The sequence below is a fragment of the Mesoplodon densirostris genome, chromosome 4, assembly GCF_025265405.1.
Source record: "Mesoplodon densirostris isolate mMesDen1 chromosome 4, mMesDen1 primary haplotype, whole genome shotgun sequence".
Taxonomy (NCBI): domain Eukaryota; kingdom Metazoa; phylum Chordata; class Mammalia; order Artiodactyla; family Ziphiidae; genus Mesoplodon; species Mesoplodon densirostris.
This window is the reverse complement of record NC_082664.1, coordinates 130,163,518-130,186,191: the sequence shown is the minus strand read 5'-3', so window position 1 is coordinate 130,186,191 and position 22,674 is coordinate 130,163,518. Positions and strand designations below refer to the sequence as shown.

The 22,674-nt window shown below is 47.2% G+C and overlaps 1 protein-coding gene across 2 annotated transcripts in view; it reads right to left on the bottom strand.

Moving 5' to 3' along the window:
* CA12 (carbonic anhydrase 12) overlaps window positions 1-22,674 on the bottom strand; it is a 61,752-nt gene that overhangs the window by 11,595 nt on the left and 27,483 nt on the right. For both annotated transcript variants that reach the window (XM_060095258.1, XM_060095259.1), the window contains exons 3-8: window positions 10,282-10,461; window positions 9,236-9,378; window positions 7,116-7,211; window positions 6,208-6,271; window positions 5,824-5,981; window positions 4,353-4,482 (exon numbers count right to left, since the gene is read on the bottom strand). In XM_060095258.1, the coding sequence (XP_059951241.1) occupies window positions 4,353-4,482; window positions 5,824-5,981; window positions 6,208-6,271; window positions 7,116-7,211; window positions 9,236-9,378; window positions 10,282-10,461 (771 nt within the window). The remainder of the gene's footprint in view (window positions 1-4,352; window positions 4,483-5,823; window positions 5,982-6,207; window positions 6,272-7,115; window positions 7,212-9,235; window positions 9,379-10,281; window positions 10,462-22,674) is intronic.

Below are 22,674 nucleotides of genomic sequence, written 5' to 3'. Positions count from 1 at the left end.
AGGCTACTCCACAGCTCTGCTGAGGGCGAAAGCCCTACCCCTCGACTGCCCAGCATTCTTGTCCAAGTGTCACCTCAGCTGGCTCCAGGCTCTGAGGCATGTGACATGCACTTGCTCAGAGCAAGCGCACTGAAGACGCGACTATAGAAACTTTTTGGCTTCCTCTTGGCCTTCAAGTTTTCCTTGCCCTGACATGTTGAAAATAGAACTAGATAACATTAGCATTTGGGTTTTATTGGTCTGGTTTTATTACCCTTTGGCATCTGGACCCAGTGTTGGTGTCTTTGGCTGGGAAGAGGTCAACTTTGGGGAACCGAGAATTGGGCCCCTGAACTATATAGATGTGTCTCTACTGTCTTTCTCCTTCCTCACATCGGTCAGCTGACTCCAATGAGATCTGGACTGCTCCCAGGATGTGTTCCTCCTCTCCAAGACCCCACCTGGAGGACGTGAGTCTTGTTTCCTCTCTTCACCTCAAGACTTCCATTTGTGCCAGTTGGGAGAGGCACTGGGTTTTGTTTTGTTTTTTTTTTTTTTTGTGGTACGCGGACCTCTCACTGCTGTGGCCTCTCCCGTTGCGGAGCACAGGCTCCGGATGCGCAGGCTCAGCAGCCATGGCTCACGGGCCCAGCCGCTCTGCAGCATGTGGGATCTTCCTGGACCCGGGCACGAACACGTGTCCCCCCGGATCGGCAGGCGGACTCTCAACCACTGTGCCACCAGGGAAGCCCTGGAAGAGGCACTTTTTTTTTTTTTTTTTTTTTTTTTTTGCTGTACGCGGGCCTCTCACTGCTGTGGCCTCTCCCGTTGCGGAGCACAGGCTCCGGACACACAGGCTCCGCGGCCATGGCTCGCGGGCCCAGCCGCTCCGCGGCATGTGGGATCTTCCGGGATCGGGGCACGAACCCGTGTCCCCTGCATCGGCAGGCGGACTCTCAACCACTGCGCCACCAGGGAAGCCCAAGAGGCACTTTTTGAGAGCGGAAAAAAAAAGTGCCTGGCGTGACTTTCATCTCTCCATAAGGAGAGGGCATTTTAACCAAAGGCAACAAGAAACAACATACACAAGAGAAAAAAAGAAATCATACGAAAGGGAAGGAACAGAATGATGAGGGATTCTGAAGAAAGTTGCTACCTCAGAGGCACCTGGACCCCTGTGAAGGAATTGGTATGCTTCTTTGAAGGGTGAATAGTTCTCTCTCGTCTGCTTCTCTTAGCCTTGGCCCTACCCAATTATACAAGAAGAGTACCTACTCAAATCCTAAAGGAAGATGGGAAACAGGGATAGAATAGCATAAAGACCAGGGCATGTGATATAAAACCCTAGAATCCTGTGATAGGAGTGGGAAAAAATAGTTCTGGGCCTAGGAAAGTCATTGTACAATCCGTAGGGCAGCGGTTCTCAATCAGGGGCAACTTTGCCCCTCCTCCCCCAGAGACACTTGACAATGTCTAGAGATGTTTTGGCCGTCACAAGGCGGGGATGCTGCTGGCATCTAGAGGGTAGAGTTCAAGGACACTGCTAAACATCCTGCAGTGCAAAGGGCAGCCCTCACAGTGAGAATTATCCAGCTCCAAATGTCAGTATTGACGTGCTGATGCCAAGGCTGAGAAACCCTGCCCTAGGGCCATCATAGACTCTATACCTCTTAAGGACAGAAACCAAGCTCTGTGTTCCTTTTCTAGCACAGTTGAAGAAAATACAGGGTCCAGTTAAGTGATTCAGTCCCAGTTGTTCCAATTTGGTTAAACCTCAGATGCCCCTCTCAAGGTCCGTGCACTTTCTTTCATAAAGGATTTCCTTAACATTACTTTTTTCCTGGCAGAAAACTCCAGAATTTTCATTTTTCAACCCCATAGTTCCTGTTAACTTTCAGAGAAGACCCTGAATTAAACCAGCCCCTAATTACACACATACCTCAGTGGAAGAGCGTGCAAACAATTGAGTCCAAATTGCTCAAGGTTCCTACTGACAAACAAGCTTACCCCATCAACCTGAAAGGGCATGTTACAGTCTGAGATCCGCTTCGCGTTCGTGTGAGAAGGCCCTTGTGCATTGCAGGCGCCCCTGTGGGGATGAGGCTTGGGGCTTCACTCCTTTGGGGCTGCCTCCTCCTTGTTTCTTAGGGGACAGCCCCATTTGCTGCCCGAGTCTTTGGGAAATGAGGGGAAGGGGAAAATTCTGGCCAAGTTTCTATAATCAGCCTCCAAATGAACAGGTTTGCCTTGGACTGCCACAGATTCTTACTCCAGGGAGAAAGCCCAGCCCAGCCTTTGGAAGCAGCGGCTCTGGGTAAGCCGTGCAGGAGGGGCAGCGGCAAAGCTGCATCTGGGCTGTGATCTCCACGTCCTGAGCTGGAGCCGGTCTGGGGGCTTCTGCTTAGAGGCCCCTCAAGTTCCCCCAGCCAGACTGGGAGGGTCTACTGAAGCGCTCTGTTACCAGCCTGACTGCACCGCCTGCTCTACAGGTGCCAGCTTAGACCTGAACTGGTCTAAGAAGATGGCTAATTATCCCCGAGGCTACAGTTCATTGTACACGTGGGGGTTACTTTTGGATTTCAAGTTCCTGCATGCTTTCTTCTGCTCCTCTGTAACCACCCTCACACACTGTCCCTGCAACGTAAAGTCAGGATGGACAGTTGTTAGTGTCCACTTAGAATCAGAACATGTTAGCACCGAAAGGACGTTAACTCACCTAGTCCAACCCATCATTTTATGGCTGAGGAAACCAAGGCCAAAGAAGGGACATGATTTGCCTGCGTCATATAGCCAGGAGGAAACAAGGTGAGGCCTTGAACCCGGGTCTACTGACTGTTGGGGAGTATCTGTCACACCATCCCTGGTGACTTGTAGAGACTTAGCCCAGAGAACAGAGCTGACTATTATCCTTGAATCACAAGCAAAATTCTACCTGATCTGTGTGGGCAGAGTCCCTTATCTCCAGGAGGAGTTTTATTTTATTTAAGAGTTGAAGTATTTCTGTTTAACCCTTGACTACTATATACTTCATTTAGAAAAATAGGAAAAGAGGATGTTATATCCAGAATAGAACACCAGGGGATAATTCTATGCATTTGAGGTATTTCCTGGAAAAGGAGTTGGTATAGTTATCATCATGTACATCCTCAATTTTTAGGAGGGGCCATTGTTTATAGATTCAGTTTGCAGACCAAGAAACTGGTGAAAAGAGGAAAATGACCTTAACTAGTGACATCTGGAGAGGAGAACACAAAAGATAAATTCTTGGATGGTTCTTGATTAAGTAACTGACAGAGAAGGACCTAATTCTGACCATATGTGTGGGTCAGTTCAGAAGGGCATGTTTCTGGCAAGGGCCTTGAAATTCAATCTTCATGTGGTCCACTAAGCTTAGCAGGTGATAGTTATAATCTCACACACTATGAAAGGAACAACAACAGAACAAGGTGCCCCATGTGAGACGAGGAGAGCTGATTCTCTGATAAGTGGGTTAATGGTCATCCTTAAATATGAACCCTTGGCCCAGCTTGGCCACAAGTGATGTGAGAAAGTGAACTTAGCGATCTGAAGAGTGTGGGCCCCTCACCCCTTTCCCCGGGCCCCCAGTTTCCAGCTGGCTTGATGTAGATACCGAGCAAGTCAAGATGTTCACTGTCCATCTGGGGAGTTATGGTTACGGATTTAAAAGGAAGAACTGAGGTTCCATAACTCAGGAAGAAACCGAACTATTAAGCTTCACTCCGTATAGATCTCGGATGCCTGTGCAAGCTTCAAGGAGATGAGACGAAAGGCAGTTCTGAAGATACTTTTCCTTGTCTAACGGGCCCTGCTACATTAGACCACGAGCTGCTTGTGGCTCGGATGTGGGTTATGCCCACTTTCTAAAACCTTACAAAGGGGCGTCCCTGGACCTTGGTGGTGCTGGTGGTGCCAGGAATCACCTGGCAAGGCCAAAGATGGGCCTTGATGCCAAGAAAGCCTGTAAGAAGTTAGAAGGTTTGATCTCATGAAAAGGGCCCTATCATGTATCTTAGGAGAAGGGGTAGGTAGTTCTTAAGGGCAGAGAGGCCCCCAGAGCATCCTCTCTTCCCCATCTGTGGGAGACTCCCAGACTTAATGATTGTTCTGGTCCATGTGCCTGGAGGCCCTGGCTCGTGCTTCTCTACCAAGGCTCAGGGAAGTCAAGGTCAGGGGAGGGAGACCTCAGTAAACCCACACACAGTAGCTCCTCATGCATCTGGTTCTCTTGGCAGCCAGAGTGCTCTTAACCCATCTCCTAAGGGTATCAGTGACAGTGCCCAAGAGCAGGGCACCCGATTTCATACAAAACAGACATCTCAGCACCACACTCGCCACACACTGCATCTCCTCACCTTCACGTCGGAAGGAGACGTACACCAGCCTCTCACCAAATTTCTGGACCTGCCGGAAGTTGTTGATCATCTCGATAGGGGACGGGTCCTCCACCTGTGTGCAGTACAGGGCTGTCTCCAAATCCATCAGCTGCGGGGGAAGAGCAGAAACACCCCCCACGGGCAGAGTGACGCCCCCTTGCCTGACCTCGAGGGAAAGGACCACCAGATCTCACCTCCGAGGCCTGGCGGGAGACCCTTGAGCAAGCAGGAGGGATGCCAGAAGCTGCCCCTCCCCTGCGGGTGTCTGAGTGATGGGGCTCGGGCGAGCCCGTGTGTCTTCCCACTTCCCGGGGCTGCCGGAAGGGTTCGTGCTGTCAGCTCCTGATTGAGCCTGAAATCTGCCCTGCAGGGAGGGAAACCTGGGGTGGTGAGGGGTTCCTCAGCCTCCCACGGAGACTGCATTCCTCTCCTGAGCCTCATTCAGGACCCAGTTCTGAATCAGAGGGGCCCGGGCCTTAGTCTGATGGTCCCGTCAAAAGGAACCAAAAGAGGGAGGCAAGAGTCTCACAGGTCATCTGACTTCTAGTTCCATGGTATTTTCATACACCCACATAGATCATGTAACTGTTTCCAAGGCAGTTTCTGGGTTAGGACGTACTACTGCCTTTCTGATCATTGTATCTCTTGATTCATCATGTCTTTATTCCTGTCAGCCTACTTGCTGCCGTTTATCGAGGTTACTCAGATCAATAGCTCATAGTAGAAGGGAAGGAGCAGCAGTGAAAGCTGTGCTGGCTCATGAAGCAGGTGGGGGCCATGAACCAGTGTGCAGCGGCCCCTGGCCCCGTCTCCTGGGCAGCCATGTTTCCTCCTGATGAAATTCAGCTGCAGGGTAGAGGCACCGGCAGTGACCTGGAACTCAGCTCTATCTTTGGGTCTTAGCTCTGTCACTAACCAGCTGGTGATCCCCGTTTCCTCAACTCTCTAGCCCTTGCTTTCATCACCTAAGAAATGAGAGGGTTAGAGATGATTCCTAAGGACTCTGTCCCCCCCGTTTTACACTAGACTGTGAGCTGCTTGAGGGCAGAGATCCTCACTTCCTCATTGCTGTAATCCCCATCCCCCCGGCTTTGTTAAACAGTCTAACCTGATCCTATCTTTATCCTGCCCCTGTGAAGGAGCCATGCTCTTTCCTGCCTGGGAGGTAGACACTATCCACTGAGGGATATATTAGAAAACGCAGCTTAACAGCTCTTATTTAAAGAACTGTGGAGACAGATTCATTTTCCCCACTTGACTTGATAGCTCCACTTTTGAAGCTCAGCCTGTAATTTCTGAAGTGCTTCCAAGCCCCTGTGGTATTTGGAGAGGTTTTGAATAGCCGCCAGTGAAACTCTAAGCGAGGAAATCAAGTCGTTGATTATGATATGGGTGGTGGTAGGGTCCGAGGTACCACGTGCTCTCTGACAAGGAAGAGCATGACAGTTACCTGCTGCTGGGAAATTTCCACAGGGTTCCGGAAAACCGTCCAGAGCACAGTCGGGTAGCAAGGAGGTGTGGTCAGGGACCCTCGGTAGCGGTAGTACTCCTCAGGCCTCTTCGGCAGCAGCTCTTCAATGCTGAAACCCGGAATGGACACTTCTTGGCCTGGAGAGACATGTTGGGGGATGATGTCACCTTGCTCCCCAAGGCAGAGGTGCACCTGAGCATATGACAGACTAGGAAGGTGAACTAGCCCCATTCTGAGCCATCTGATCCTAGGACTTGGTCACAGACAGTACCCGGCCCCCTGCATGTGTTCTTCTTCAGATCACACAAGGGTGAATACACTCTTCTCCAACAGAGGGTGAATAAGCATCCAAGGACCTCTCACCTTTGTACTTTACATCTTTAAGGTGACTGAAGATCTTCTCATATGATGGATTGAAGGAGCCCATCTGCAATAAAGATGGGGCAGGTTGAACAGGGACAGAATTCAATAGGCTGAGCTTGGCTTGACAATTGTAAATGGAAGGGCTCTGCTGAGGGTGTGTAATCACCACTGCTGAGATCCTCCCCAAAGGATACACTTTACTAGGACAGTTATGATGCATCACTAGGCTGTTAGGGGGTTGGCGGAATGAATGGTCCTGCCCTCTTGCATCTCGGGACATCCTATTTCCAGCTCAAGGCACTGGGGCTGGGGTGTCCCAGAGCAATAGGTATAGCTTGTGCTCCTGATTATCTGGCTGTGAGCTTGAAGGCCACAAATAGCATGTTCTCTAACCAGAACTTAAGGGAGCTTGAGTTCATGCAAGCCAAATCAGGCAAGTAAGCATGTTGAGAAACGACATACGTGCTGTCTCCTTAGGGGGAAAATTGCAAGCAAATCAGGAGATGTTCCCATGCTCTGGGATTAAGGAAAGAACTTACGCTGGGGTTCCTATAGAGGATGGAGCTTGGATACTGGAAATTGTGTCAGGCGTGTGATGGAGCAGCAGTGAATGATTCCCCCACCCCGGACAGGTCCTGTCCAACTTGGCAAGTCCTTGATTATGCAATAGGGCTGGGGACTAGGACTCATTTTTCCAGTGTCACCTAGGACATGCCCATTCCTGCTGTCCAGCCACAGAAAGTGCTGCCTCCAGGCCAAGAGAGCAGGAACCCTTTGGGGAAATAGCCCCTGCTCTAGAGTCAAGACACAGCCGAAACAGAACAGACAGGTGTGCATGGAACCAAACGCCAAGTCTGATGTCATCCTGACTTCAAATTTCATGTAAAATGCCTCTCAACATCTCTTACCTCTATGAGAACAGCTAGGACCGCGAGGCCTTCTGGCTTGTCACTGGCGATCTCGGCATTGGGGTACAGGTCCGAGTTATAATAGACCATATGCAGCTGCAGTGGGAGAGGGGAGATGAGGTGCTGTCCATCAGGGGATAGGGACCCATGGGAAGCTTTCACTTTTGCAGGAGACTGGAATCCAATGGGAGGGACAGACCACCCCCATCCCCAGCTAGATTTGGCCTCTCAGACCCTTGCCTCATGGCCACCCCAGTGTTCCCTTTTCTCTCAGTCCTCTAGACTGCAAACTCCACCAGGCCAGTCTGTCCATCTTATTCACTCATGGTATCCCAGTGTCTGATACGGTGCTTGAAAGGTACCAGGTACACAATAGATATTGAATGAATGAATGAACAAATTGGCTTTTATACTAGCTGTGAAAAAGCTTGGTTACTTTGGAACACTTCTCCCTTCTGATTTGTCCTACTTATTCTGGAGCCTGGGGCAAAATGGTCCCATGTGGCTTGCCCAGCCTCAGCCCAGCTACTCTGCATTTGATCTGGGGGCCGGGGCAGTAAACCTCCAACTGTAACTTAATCATACTTGTACCCAGAGCAGGACATGCATTTATCTCTCAGGTGGAGACAATCACAACGTGACTTTTATAAAGGTTTTATCAACTATATTTTAAGAGACCATGAAACAAAAATGCTACTCCATGAATGTGACTCCAAAACACCATTCTAAACTCATTTTTTTTCAAAGCAGAAATTACTTATCATTATTAAAGTGAGGAAAAGAGAAGTTTTGAGAAATCTTGGGTTTAAAAAGTCTAGGTAAACTCTGATGAGTGATGTTGATAATGAGGGAGGCTATGCACGTGTGAGGGCAAAGGGTATATGGGAAATCTCTGTATCTTCCTCTGCATTTTGCTGTGAACCTAAAATGCTCTAAAAAAAAAAAGTCTTAAAAAATTTAAAAAAACAGTCTAGGTAAGCATTAAGACATTGTTATGACAAGCTCTGACAATGTTTAACCTGATTTTGTTTTTTCTTAAGCAAAAAAAATGTTTATTTGGATCAAAGAATGCGATTTGGGGCACACAGATTTGGGTAGCTTCCCAAACAGTGTCCTGCTAGGGAGTAAAAGGGGCTTTTAAAGGCAAAGAAGGGAGGTTTGCATTACAAAGAATTTTGTGATTTTCAAGTTGGAGGCAGAAGCTAGTCTTGGCTAAACATGGTTGAATACTAAGGCTGTTCCTAGAGGGAGGGAAGAACAGAGGAGAATGGTCGTGTCATTGTTTACCATGGGCTCCATTAGCTGATCAGTAGCGTTTATCCCTTTGTATTTATTGTCCTTTAAACATTCAGAACCACACCCCCAAGTGCAATCCCACGGGAACTCTGAAAAGGAGCAACTCAATCCCCCAGCCTCCACTGAACACTTGTAGTGCAGGAACAAAGCTCTGCGCCTCTTCCTGTTTTCTTCGGTATTTGGGGTAGCATCTCAGAGCAACGTAACGCTGTGATGATGTCCCAAGCTATCCTCAGTGAGTCTCTGATTGCCACAATGCCCTACGCGTTATAATGCCAGTCATCCCTTGATTTGTGGCCAAATAGAAGAGTGACCCTGGACCCGGGTCCCCAAGCTCCAAGCACAACCCATGCCCAGGGAAAGGAAAGATGGGATGGGAAAAACTTATGCAAGCAGCATGGCATATGAAGAAAACTGAAAAGTTGGGGGAGCATTTAGCCTTGTATGATTTGGCAGTGGGATGGGTCAGCCACACAAGCTGGTGGGATATTAATCTGTGCAAACAGAAGGGCGATGTGTGTCCCACTGTGCCCCCCTGGGAGCACTCACTGCCTTCTGAGCAGCATCACTCAGTAAAAGACATGGAAACAAACTCAGCAAGTTCAGGAGAGGAAGGGAAGCGGGATGCCACGGATGAGCTGCAGCGTGGCCGGAGTGGCCGTACCTTCCTGTGCTGCCAGCGGGGCTGGGGTGGGTGTGTAGAGCGAGACGGCGCCCTCCACCTCACCCCCTGTGCTCTGATCTTATGTGCACACCAGCCAAGTGGAAGGGTGCCAGACCACCCACCCCCGGGAATCCTCTGCCAGCCGGGCCACCCCACTCACCTCGGCAGCAAAGTGCTTCCCACCCACAGTGTGCTCCGAGCCGTGAGGTTCATTCTGGTCCCCCCAATGCAGGTGCAGCTGCGAGGCATTGTAGCGGGCCCCAAGGCCCTGGATGTGCATGTCCTTGGGCAGCTTCAGCTTCACTGCAGGGAGGGGAGGGGCAGTCTTCAGAGCCCTGGCCAGCTCAGTGTTGCCTGAGAGCGGGTAGGCATCACCTGCCCAGGGCCTAGACAGGGGCGAGTGGATACAGCGAGGTGGGGACCAGAGAGATGCAGCCTGTAGGTCAGAAATCTGGGCTCTTTCTCTGAGAATGTCCCCCTTTCACTAAAGCTATTCCAGGCACAAGCACCTTCTTGGTTCCCCTTGGAAAATGATGGCAGGAACTAATTTAGACCAATGGATGAACGTTTGTTTATATATCCATGTATTACACACTTGGCTACGAAGATAGAACCTGTCATGAAGTATCTGCCAAGCTGTAGAATTATATAACAACAACAACAATAATAATCGCTATTTATTAAGCCCCTCTCTATTCTGGCTATTAACGTACATAATCTCTAGTCTTTACAGTACCCATCAATATGCCCGTTTTCCAGATGAAACCTCAAGGAGTTTAAAATTCTTATCCAGAGTCTCATGACTCATAAGTAGTCAAGCCACGATTCAAATTCGGGTTGGTCTGACTCCAAAGACCGAGCAAGCCCCCCCCCCAGTAAACTGCATGGCCCCTTGAGTTGTTCCTGGTGCCCCAGTATTCACTCCTGCACCATATCCAATAGGCCAAGGGGCTCAGGCCTGTCCCCTCTCCCATCCCAAGAGATGTGCCGCTTCTGAGAGGTACCACCCCGGCAGAACCAGCCGAGCCCAGGACCTGCAGCATCCCCTGGAGAGAGTGGTCCAAGCATCCCTCAAGGCTCCCCTTTGCCCTCCTTCCTGGGTGCCTCAGTAGAACCCATCCTACCCCCTGCCCCGGCAGACAGAAGAGGCCAGGGAGCTGAGGAAAGCTCAAACACTCCTTCAGGTCTTGGGGGTCACTCCCTCACCTGAATGGCCATTGTTGGTCAGGACAAATTGCTGGTTGGCAGACTCATTGTAGCCTTGGAAGCCAAGGGGCACAAGGCTGGCGTTGTACTGGAGGATGTCATTCTGCAGGTCTATTGGGGACTGCATCAGGCCCCCACATGATGGGTAGCTCTTGGACCAGCTCTTCTCCCCGTCGGGACCTGGAAGGAGAGATTCAGGTCGATGACTTAATCCATTTTCCACTAAAGTTTTTTCCTCACCTTCTAATTCTGTGTGCAATACAATTACTCCTTTTCTATTCTTTTCTTAATCCCCAGAGGTATACTCTTAAGGCCCAGAGACCCCAGCGTACAGAATCAGGTCATGCAAATGCCTCCAGACCATTTGCTTTTGAAGTGATGTGGGGAAAGAGGGACCAGAGCAGTACTGTGTCAGGGACTCTGCATTATTCTGTCCATTGTTCATATTTCGACCCGACGCACATCCATTCCACACAAAGACCTTGCGACTCTCAGCGATTTAGCATCTATGCATTGAACACCTACTATGAGCAGGAATTGCTCTGGGTCTTGGGGCTGCCCAAGCATACATTCTAGTGGGAAAGATTTTTTTTTTTAATTTTATAATTTTTGTGTGTTTTTGGAAGCTAAGGACATTTGTTGTTGTTGTTGTCCAAGTTCAGTTTAAAACCTATGGCTCTCTTTCCTTTGGTACTTTTTAAAAATTGAAGTATAGTTGCTGTACAATATTATATGTTACAGGTGTATAATATAGTGATTCACAATTTTTAAAGGTTATACTCCACATAGAGTTATTTTAAAATATGGAATATATTCCCCACGTTGTACAATATATCCTTGTAGCTTATTCTATACCTAATAGTTTGTACCTCTTACTCCCCTACCCCTATATTGCCCCTCCACCTCTCCCTCTCCTAGAATTTATTTAATCCACTGGGATGTCCCACATTGGAAAAATTGGAGTCTGTCTCCAGCTCCAGGTAGGTCTTTGAGGTTGGTGATTTACAGGTATGATCTTCCTGATAGGAAACCCTTGAGGACATTGACTCTGAATACCCACATCTAGAGCAAGTAAAAACCCCCAACCTGATAGGGAAGCTTGGAAAATATCAAGTAATTATAAGCCCGGAATCACGGAGCTAAATGCAGTGTTTACACTGGGGAAAAGTATGACAATATTACAAACTAATTATTACAATATAAATGACAAACTAGCAGTGAGGAGGAGCAGACTTATCAAATAAAACCTCCAGGGCTCAGGCTTCTTGCTAACTACCAGGTGGTAGTCCTTCCCCTGGAAATGAAAATAAACAATCCAATCCCATGTTCACTTTCTTACTCCCACAGGGAAAAGTCTTTCAGGGATGTAAGGCTATGTTTAAAAGATTATCTCCCATGGTAATTAAGTGGATTTTCAAGCTGAGGTTTCTCCAGAAGAGCAAATAATTGGCAGGTCACGGCTCGTTAGAGTAGAACCATGGTGCCCTGTGGGCTCTCTAGGAGTTGGGAACCAAGGTTTGCCACCTGGAGTTCATTCATCAGTATTTCAGCACACGGAAAGGTGTCACCTAGTGCAGAAGGGGAAGGAATACCACGTCTTCTGGGCACCCTTGCCATAGACCATGGCACCATTTCACAGGAGTGCATGTGTGTACACCGGCCTCACAGAATCCCCATCCCCTACACCTTGTTCTCTAACTAGGGGACCTCACCTGAGAGTAGGGAGAGTCAGAAGCAAAACTTGGTGCCCACATTCATTTGAAATGCTATGACGAGTTGGACCTAGGTCTGGACACACACAGGAGAACCCTCTAACATTTCAGGCTGTCAACCTTCGGGTACACCTTTTCAGAAATGTTGGAGCTGGAAGGGATTTCAGACTCTCCAGACCAACCACTCACTGGACACCAGTTTTCCCAACTCTCACATGTCAGAGTTTCCACTGAACTGTGTTGTTTTTCTTTCCACGGCCTCAAAGCCCTGGACTCAAGGCAACTAAACTACACCAAGATGGCGACTGGTGGAGAGGCAGGCTGGAGGACACCAAGGCAGTCTCTCCAGGGGGGCAGACTGGATTAGGGCAGTTACTCAGCTGAGGGCAAAACTGAATTCCTTAGAGACCACAGGGTTCAGTGATGAAGCAGTCAAGAGGTATCATGCCAACCCTGAGGGTTAGGAAGCAGCGCAGCTCCTAGGTGGCAGCCCTTCCAGAGTGAGGCTGTCAGCCTTTTCTCTGCTCACAACAGCATCTGGGCCCACAGCCAGGGTGGCAGAAGCTGCCAGACAGGCATGAATGGAAAAACTCAGGACGTGAAGAGGCGTGGCAAAGAGATCTCCCCCTGAACACATAGCTAAAGGGAACTGAGTAAGAAGAACTTTCTTTTCCCAGAGCCAGAGCTCCTCTGAAGGTTTCATGAAGAGGGGACTGGGCCATCCCATTTCATCTCTGTGAACCCATGTCGTGCTTAGGATCACATGCATAACAGGCACTGAGTAAACATCTTCCCCAAAGAATGAAAGACCCCCAAAGAACAGAGAGCTTGGTGAAAGGTTATGAGGAGGAATTTTCCTTTTGCCCTAAATACTTTCTTGGAAGTTGGCCAAATTAGGTATTTGGGAGCAGAAAAGACTAAGAATATAAAAGGCAACAGAGGGCTTCCCTGGTGGCGCGGTGGTTGAGAGTCTCTCTGCCGGTGCAGGGGACATGGGTTCGAGCCCTGGTCTGAGAAGATCCCACATGCTGCGGAGCAACTGGGCCCGTGAGCTACAACTGCTGAGCCTGCGCGTCTGGAGCCTGTGCTCCGCAACGGGAGAGGCCGCGACAGTGAGGCCTGCGCACCGCGATGAAGAGGGGCCCCCACTTGCCTCAACTAGAGAAGCCCTCGCACAGAAACGAAGACCCAACACAGCAAAGATAAATATATAAATAAAATTAAAAAAAAAAAAAAAAGGCAACAGAGTCAGTGGTGGCAAAACCTTCCTAGGAAAGAGAAGCAGCTGTATTGGACCCGGAGACTCCAGATTCCGGCACCAGCCATCCCCCACCTCCACCTCCGTGAGTGACCTCAAGCCGGTCACCTTCCCTGCCTTAGTCTCCTTTGCCCTTTATGCAAATGGGAGGGGTGGACACTGTGTTCTGGAAGGTCCCTTCTGACTCTCAAGCTCTGAGATTTATTAAGATTACTAGGACTAAGCACCTTCGCCTCTGTATCAGGCCGGCTGGAACGGGTTGGAGAGAACTGCTCATCCAAAGGCAGCTCCTGGGCATGTGAGGAGGTGTCCGGTGGGAACCAGCTGTGGGAACGAGGGCACAGGGCGCTGCTGCTCCTGGGGCTGGTGGGAGAGTGGGCAGTGCTGCCGGTTTGGGCTGCTGACCACTGGAAGCACTCGTCCTGAGTGCCCATCCCAGGCCCTTTGGGCAGCAGGATCTAGGAAGCCTTTTCTATCCCTCCTCCTCCTCCTCATGATGGTGATGGTGATGATGGTGATGTTAGTAGTTTGGGTCCTTACCCCTCTACAACTCCATGGGGTCAACAAGGCAAGAATTGCCCCATTCTGTAGACGAAAAATTGAGATGAAGTGATTTGCCCAAAGACAGACTTCGGCTTAGTAACAGAGTTACCTTGCCTGGGTCATAGGACCTCCATGCTTCTATTTCATTATTTATCCAGGAGATTTCGTGCACGCTTGTATCCTCCTTCTCATATGACCTCCTTGAAGGCAAGGACCATGTCTCATTCACCCCTGACTTGTCCACAATGCCTGGCATAGAGCAGGCCCTCACGTGTTTACTGAGCTGGATTCTCCTACTAATTTTGTGCTTGTTCCTCTCCAGGGAAGCATGCACCTATATTAAACCCCCCAGTTTCTCTCTCTATTCCCCCACATAACTTTCTTTTTCCTATAAAAAGTAAAGAAAAATTATGTTACTTGCTCAGGTTCAAAAGTTACCCTCCTAGCTTTCTAGTGTACCTGCATGAGGTTTTGTTCTGTTTGGGGCCACTCATTGAAAAAGAAATGCGGTTGCTGGCCGGTAGCCTGGGAGACGATCTGCTGAGTATGGGGTTTCATTGCAGTTCACAGGACCCTCCGCCAGCATGTGATGACTGTGTCCCCTTCTTACATGGCTAGAGACATTGTCAGAGCAGCCTCTGATCTCTGTGGCTTGTGAGTGAGAAAGAGATGTGCCATGTGGCTAGGCACCAGGTCACCCAGGATCAGGCACGTAGGCAGCAGGCTCCCTTCTGCCTTGCAGCCCCTGTGTGAGCAACGTGACTCATTGCTGCTCTAACACTGCACTTTCTTTCGCTGACAGCTACTGCCCAGGCTGTAATTTTTCAACTTGTTCTCAGCTTTCACACTCATGCCAAGCACTCTGCTGCCAGAAAACCTCTCCTGGGACTGACTCTTCCAAAAGAAGCATTTATTTCCAGCTACCGTCAACATGTGACTTTTCTCTTGGGCTGTGACTTTGCTTCTTCTGTGGATTAGATTCCTCGCATGATCATGATAAAGGAGATCATGTGTGTCTCCCAGTTTGTTTTTCCAACTAAAATCAAGGCATTATTTCTTTCCAGTTCATGAATTTTTCTGTTTGAGGCAAAACAGAAGTGGACCAAGTCTCTGTTTTGAATTGTAACAAGAGATTAACGTGGCACGGCTCAAAATGCCTCTCATGCCTTCCAGCTGGGCATTATTGAGGCCCAGAGTACAAGACTTGCATTACCAGAGGACCAGGATTCCTTTCAGGGAAAATGTCAAATGCGTGCAACCGTAGAGAGAGGAGCAAAATGAACCCCCCATCCCCGAGCTTCAACGACTAACAATCCACAGCCTATCCGCCTTCATCTCTACCACACCTGCTCTCCCCTATCCCTGGATAATTTTGAAACAAATCCAAATATATTTCATCTGCGCGTATTTCAGTATGTCTCTAAAACATAAGGGCTCTTAGAACGAAAGCACAATACCATTACCACACTTAAAAAGTTAACAATTCCTTAATGTTATTAAATCTAGTCAGAATTCAGAATTTTCCAATTATCTCATATCTTTTTAAAACATTTCTTTTTACAAACAATAAATGCTGGAGAGGGTCTGGAGAAAAGGGAACCCTCTTGCACTGATAGTGGGAATGTAAATTGATACAGCGACTATGGAGAACAGTATGGAGGTTCCTTAAAAAACTACAAATAGAATTACCATATGACCCAGCAATCCCATTACTGGGCACATACCCTGAGAAAACCATAATTCAAAAAGAGTCATGTACCACGATGTTCATTGCAGCACTATTTACAATAGCCAGGACATGGAAGCAACCTAAGTGTCCATCGACAGATGAATGGATAAAGAAGATGTGGCACATATGTACAATGGAATATTACTCAGCCATAAAAAGAAACGAAATTGAGTTATTTGTAGTGAGGTGGATGGACCTAGAGTCGGTCATACAGAGTGAAGTAAGTCAGAAAGAGAAAAACAAATACTGTATGCTAACACATATATATGGGCTCTAAAAAAAAAAAGAAAAAAGAAAAAAAATGGTCAGAAGAACCTAGGGGCAGGACCGGAATAAAGACACAGACCTACTAGAGAATGGACTTGAGGATATGGGGAGGGGGAAGGGTAAGCTGTGACAAAGTGAGAGAGTGTCATGGACATATATACACTACCAAATGTAAAATAGATAGCTAGTGGGAAGCAGCCACATAGCACAGGGAGATCAGCTTGGTGCTTTGTGACCATGTAGAGAGGTGGGATAGGGAGGGTGGAAGGGAGGGAGATGCAAGAGGGAAGAGATATGGGGACATATGTATGTGTATAGTTGATTAACTTTGTTATAAAGCAGAAAGTAACACACCATTGTAAAGCAATTATACTCCAATAAAGATGTTAAAAAAATAAAATAGGAATTTCAGAGTTAAAAAAAACATTTCTTTTATTGAAGTATAGTTGATTTACAATGTTGCATTAATTTCTGCTGTACAGCAAAGTGATTCAGTTATGCATATATCTATACATTCTTTTTCGTATTCTTTTCTGTTATGGTTTATCACAGGATATTGAATATAGTTCCCTGTGCTTTACAGTAGGACCTTGTTGTTTTCATATCTTTTTAATGGTTGTTTGTAAAATTCGGGATTCGGAGAAGGTCCACATAGTGAAGCTGGTTGATGTGTTATGGCCTAGATCTCAATTTGATGGCACTAAGCCTTGTCAGAGGACAAATGGCCCCGCTCTTCCAAGGCTCAAAATCTCAGAGCCAGGCTGGCTTAGCCCATCCTTTGCCCTCGCGGTGGGTCATGGGGTCCCAAGTTTCCACCATCACCACCACCACCCCGTTTAGGCCTTTACCAGGTCACACTGCAGAGGCTTCACGCAGGGGTCCCTGCCCCAGCCTTTCCTGTTGCAGCCAGAACCAGGTGTAGCCCTGCTCCTGTTGTACCACCCATCCGTCCACTCCCTTTCTCCATAGCATGCCCTGCCCTGCCCTGCCCCCGCCCCCAATAAAACAAATCAGAACCGCAGCCACACCCACCGCAGTTCGCCCCCAAGGTCAGGCCAGCTCCCCATCCTCAGACCAACCTTCACAAATGTTCTTATGCTAAAAATCTGCTTACAATGCTGCCTTCTTTCCTCTCTACCTTTCCAAATCTTGTCCATCTCCAAAATCCAGCTCAAGTCCTGGGCAAGCTACTCCAGCACTTTCTTCCTGCCTTGAACTCCTAGGCCAGATTACCCAGCTTCCTACAGTGGTACAGTGCCTTGAATTGTCATTTAGCCATCTCACCTGTGACTGTTACTCTAAACCCGTTCCAGACTAGAACTCTGTAAGTTTTGAAGACCTTTGGAAGCCTAGAACTCTTGTCACGTCCCTCCCCCCGTGTCTGAGCATATAGTGGCATTTCCTAGACACTTAATGAATTGATTTGGAGGGTTTCTTAAGCTCATTTCAGAAATCTAGCCATAAAGGGATGGGAGAAGGGTGTGTGGGGGTGTGTGTGTGTGGTGTTTATAGGAAGATGAGGGTGACGAGAAGCATTTTTTATTCTTTAATGAAGAGACTTGAGCACACTTCCACGTAGAAGGAAAGGGGAATAGAGAAGGAAGGATGGTTCCAGGAGAAGGAGGGGCTGATTCATGGAGTGTGGCCCTTAGAAGACAGTGGGGGAGGGGTGGATCCAGCCAGCAGAGGTAGAAATTACCTCTGGGCTGAAGGAGGCACTCAGTAAGTGTTTGCTGAATGGATCAGACCAGAACACTGAAGCCTTCCTGGAAAGGAAGCCCATAGAGTAAAAAAACCCAGTCAGAAGTCCTAGAACTCAGCAGGCCTGCAGAGGTGATCAGAGAAGAGGATGGGACATGGGATGACAGACAGTCTCAGTTCCTCACATTCTGAGATGCACGCAGCCCAAGTACACCCATGAGCCTAAAAGAGTCAATGTGATTTTTAAAGTGAACCTATATTTGGCTATTTTCTTACTACACCTTATGTCTTGTTTTAAAATTGAATACAATTTCAAAGCAGGTACAACAGTAAAGAGCATAGTAGCATGGCCCTGTGTACCCATCTCTCCATGACTAATCTAGTTTCATCCATACCCCCCACCCTATCCATTCCCCCTCCACTGGATTCCTTTGAAGAAAATCTATGAATGCTTATAGATAACTATAGGTAAGAACTCTGTAAAAATAACCACAATATCATCTTCACATCTAAAAACTGTTAACAATGATTTCTTTTTTTTTAATCTTTATTGGAGTATAATTGCTTTACAATGGTGTGTTAGTTTCTGCTTTATAACAAAGGGAATCAGCTGTACATATACCTATATCCCTATATCTCCTCCCTCTTGTGTCTCCCAATGGTTTCTTTTTTGTTGTTGTTGTTGGGGGTAGGAGTTTATTAATTTATTTTATTTATTTTTGCCGTGTTGGGTCTTCGTTTCTGTGCAAGGGCTTTCTCTAGTTGCGGCGAGCGGGGGCCACTCATTATCGCGGTGCGTGGGCCTCTCACTACTGTGGCCTCTCTTGTTGCAGAGCACAGGCTCTAGACGCGCAGGCTCAGTAGTTGTGGCCCACAGGCCTAGTTGCTCCGTGGCCTGTGGGATCTTCCCAGACCAGGGCTCGAACCCGTGTCTCCCGCATTAGCAGGCAGGTTCTCAACCACTGCGCCACCAGGGAAGCCCCCAGTGGTTTCTTAATGTCATCAAATATCCAGTGCAAATTCAGATTTTCCCAATTGTCTCATAAATCTTTTTTGGGTTTTTTTCCTATTTTTTAATTGAAGTATAGTTGATTTACAATGTGTCAGGTATATAGCAGAGTGAATCAGTTATATATATATATATATATATATATATATATATATATATATATATATATATATATATTTTTCAGATTCTTTTCCATTGTAGGTTATTATAAGATATTGAATGTAGTTCCCTGTGCTATAGTCTCATATATTTATGCAATAGTTTGTTTGGATCAGGGTCCAAATAAGGTCCATGTATCATGACTGGTTAATATGTCCCTTGAGTTTCTTTTAATCTACAGGTCCTCCTTTCATTTTTCTCCAACATGGGTGTATTTGCTCTGTACATACCTACGTAGAGATTCACTACTGCCTTGGGCAAATAACAATTCATGCAAGTAACTGAAGGATAATTTTATTATTTTATAATCTGTTTGCAGACATGGTATGGGGTAAGTAAAACACTTTATGGGTTGAGTAATTACTTATATTTATACATTTACTACCTATACGTTACAGCATGTATTGTAATAATAAAAGCATATAGGGCTCCTTAGAAGATCAGAACTATGTAATTACTGGTATAGTTTGATTGCTGTTTCTCACTGATTACTCTTTCTCACTGACTGCATCCTATGTGCTTAAGAATAACAAAAATTCTAGTGAAAATAAATATTGTTTGTAACTTGAATATATCTGACGAGTCTGGACCAAAAAAAAAAAGTATTCATTATTATCCTATTATGACGTTTACCTTTTTGGGCCTTTCTAAGTCTGTCCATCAGACCTACCTGACGCCCCTGACATTTGTGGTAGCCACACTCTTGGGGTAGAGCCCTCAGTGTCTGTGTGAACGCCTGGGCAGCCCGTCCTGGGCCACCATCCCCAGGGCCTGTCTCTTTGGACTGGCTACCAAAACGCAGTCAGATCAAAACTTGCCTCAGTGGATAAAACTACAGTGGCAAGGTTTTACACATTCTAGATGTTGACACACCTTTTTTTAACCAACAGCCAAAATTTTCGTATAATAAAAGCTTTTGGTCAGTCCCCAAGGTTTGTTTTGTAAGGGGATCTGACTCTAGTAAAAATGCCCCCAGTCTGGGCATGTATATTTATATGAAAATGATCACAGATTGTGTATCAGATTTGAATACACAATTAAATAGATTATATTTGCAATTTAAAAATGAGTATTCAAATGTTGAATAAAAGAGAAAATTGCTAAATACCCTCCTTGGAGTGCTATTTAATTTTGAAGTTAATTCATTCATTTCTTCAATAGATGTGCCTCCTGTGATCCAGGCACTGTATTTAGTATTGAAGATACAATGGAGAACACAACAGATCTGGTCTCTGTCTTCATGAAACTTACATTCCAGTGGAAAAGACTGATACTAAACTACAGATAAGCAAACCAATACATAAGTAAAATAATTCCAGTCTGCCGTCAATGCTATGAAGGAAATAAGCAAGGGCTATGATGGAGAAAAATCGAGGGACCACTATGGACCAGGTGGTGCAGGCAGGCTTCTCAGAGGAGGCACCATTAACGTTGAGACTTAAAGGATGGGACTGAGCCCACCATGAGTCAAACCTGGGGAATGGCATTCCAAAGGGAGTGCACAGAGCACCCAGAGACCCTGCTGCAGCAGAGAGCTTGTATACTTTATGTGCATGTGATGTAAAGGCTGAGAATGAACCTAGGGTTCATCTGGCTTCCCCCTGGCCAGGCTGGGTGCTGCCCTACGACAAGGCTGAGTGGGAGTCATTCAGCACCTGCTCAGGTACACTCCTCCATCTGTTAGAAAGGTCCTCCTTTCAGGGGGCTGGGACCCAGCTCTCTCTGGGGGTCACCCATCCTTCGTGGTCCTGTGGCTGGAGCCATAGAGAACACAGCTAAGCCACAGGACCCCATGCAGAAGGGAAGGCAGCCTCTGTATCCTCTCTAAATCCATCTCAATACCACACATTCTCAGGATGTTGTTAGGATGCAGAAGTCACATTTTTAAAATATGTTTTATATATATTTGACAGCTCCTGCAGTTCACTTCTGAAGTTGATTAAAAGGTACATGGCTTCCCATAAAAGTCCAGTGGGTTCAGCTGATCAGCAATATGGGGTTCCCACAGCATCTGCCTTGGCTGGATTCTTGCCCCCTGAGCCCAAGGCCACATTGTGCTGACTCTGCCTGTTTCCCTGCCAGTCAAGTGGAGAGGCATGGCCATAAAGCCCAAGATCCTGCCCAAAAGGAGAGGAGGCTAGCAGAGGGGTGGGTTGATGATTGACAGGTGATGTCTCATGGTTTTATTATAAACAAACAGAGGTCAAGGAACCAAACTGGCGTTGAAGCCTTTTCTTTGTTAGTATTACAAGTGAACCAGAGACAGGGCAGAGCAAGGGCTGGAGAGTCAGTGTCACTTATTATTTAGAAAGCTTAAAGCTGGACTGCCATAGCAGGCCCATTCTGCTTCCTTGGTTTTTATTGTGACAGGTCAATAAAAATAGGAATGTTTTCTAAAGATGCTGTTAAGCCATCCTTTATATCGAACTTTTCTCTTTATTATTTCAATTTTTGTTTGGGTCGACTTGAGAAGGAGGAGACTGGGAAAGGGTAAATTCCTCCCAAGCCACTCTTTGGCATCCTTTCTGCTTTAGCCATGGCAGTGGGGCCCGTAGTGCAGGCTGGGGAGCGAGAAGAGGTGAGCTGCAGGACTGGGGCCGCCAGCTCAGCTCTCTGCTAAACCTTGCGAAGTCCTTCCCCTCCATCTTGCCATACTTAGAGGGCCCCTCCCTCTCCAGTAATCCCCTTCCAATATTGCTGGGGTGGAGAGGAGAGGAGAGGTATGGGTGTAGCTAGAAGAAAAGGCTTTTTGGTTGTTTACCCTTTGCTTCCAGGCATTTGTCAGGTCCTTTCTGGAGGGAAGGCTTTTATAGGGAGGAGGGTGAGGTTTCCAGGATGCCAAAGATAAATGGTGACAACTGTTTGCTTTTGCTTCTGCATCTCTGGCACCCTCTTAGGTTCTGTTGCCTTAGAGAGCGTTCCTTGTGGCGAAGCTCTGCCCACCACTTTGGACTCCTGAGCCTGCTCTCCCCTCCCCTTTTTATTGCAGCAATGGTGAGACACACCAAGCTGCATCCCAGCTCCCAGAAACACCCTCTCCCTGCCCCTCTCACCCCCAAAAGGCAGGACCAAGTGTTTCCCCACCCTCGATGCTCCTGTGGAGCCCTTTACACTTCTCTTTCCTAGAGGCACCTACACTTATCAAAATAACATTTTATACTTTTCTACCCCAGTAGACCAGTGGTTCTCAAAGCGTGGTTCCTGGACAAGCATCACCACCACCATCATCACCTAGGAACCTGTTAGAAATGCAGATTCTTGGGCCTCCCCCCACCCCCAGACACCCTGGGGGTGGTGCCCAGCATCTGTCATTGAACAAGCCCAGTGGGTGACTCATCGCTCGCTGACGCTGATGCTGACCGTTGGGAAGCACCGCACTGGGCTCTCAGCTCGTCCCATTCATTCCTGTATCCCTGACTCCTCCCACTGAGCCTGCACATCAACGTGCTCAGCAAAGGGTTCCTGAACAACAACAGGCCACCAATAAGTTAGACAAGTTGCTAAGGTGGTAATGGCCTAACCCCAGTAGGGAAACCAAGCCAGGCCCATCACCTGTCAGTGCTCAGTACATGTTATTCTCTTTGATCTTCTTTGACTTGTTCACAAAGGAATTTTGGTCGATGTAAACACACGAAGGCCCCAGAAGAACCCGACATCCTGCCCTACCCTCCTAAAAAAAGAATATTAAAAATATTCTTTCTCCATGCTCAGGCAAAGACCACCTCTGAATAGTAAGAACTGCAGATACCATCTTTTTAATGCACTGTTATATGTGTAATTATGGAAACATAATTATGGTGTTTGAGGTCATTTTTCTTCAGTGTTGACCATTAGGAACATAACTTCCTTTTCTAAATCTGTTTTCATGGCTCATTTCATGTCTTTAATGTTGTGTGTGTGTGTGTGTGTGGTAAAATATACATGACATAAAATTTACCATTTTTAACCATTTTAAAGTGAATTCAGTGGTGTTATTACAGTCACACTGTTGTGCAAACATCATCACTAGCCCTTT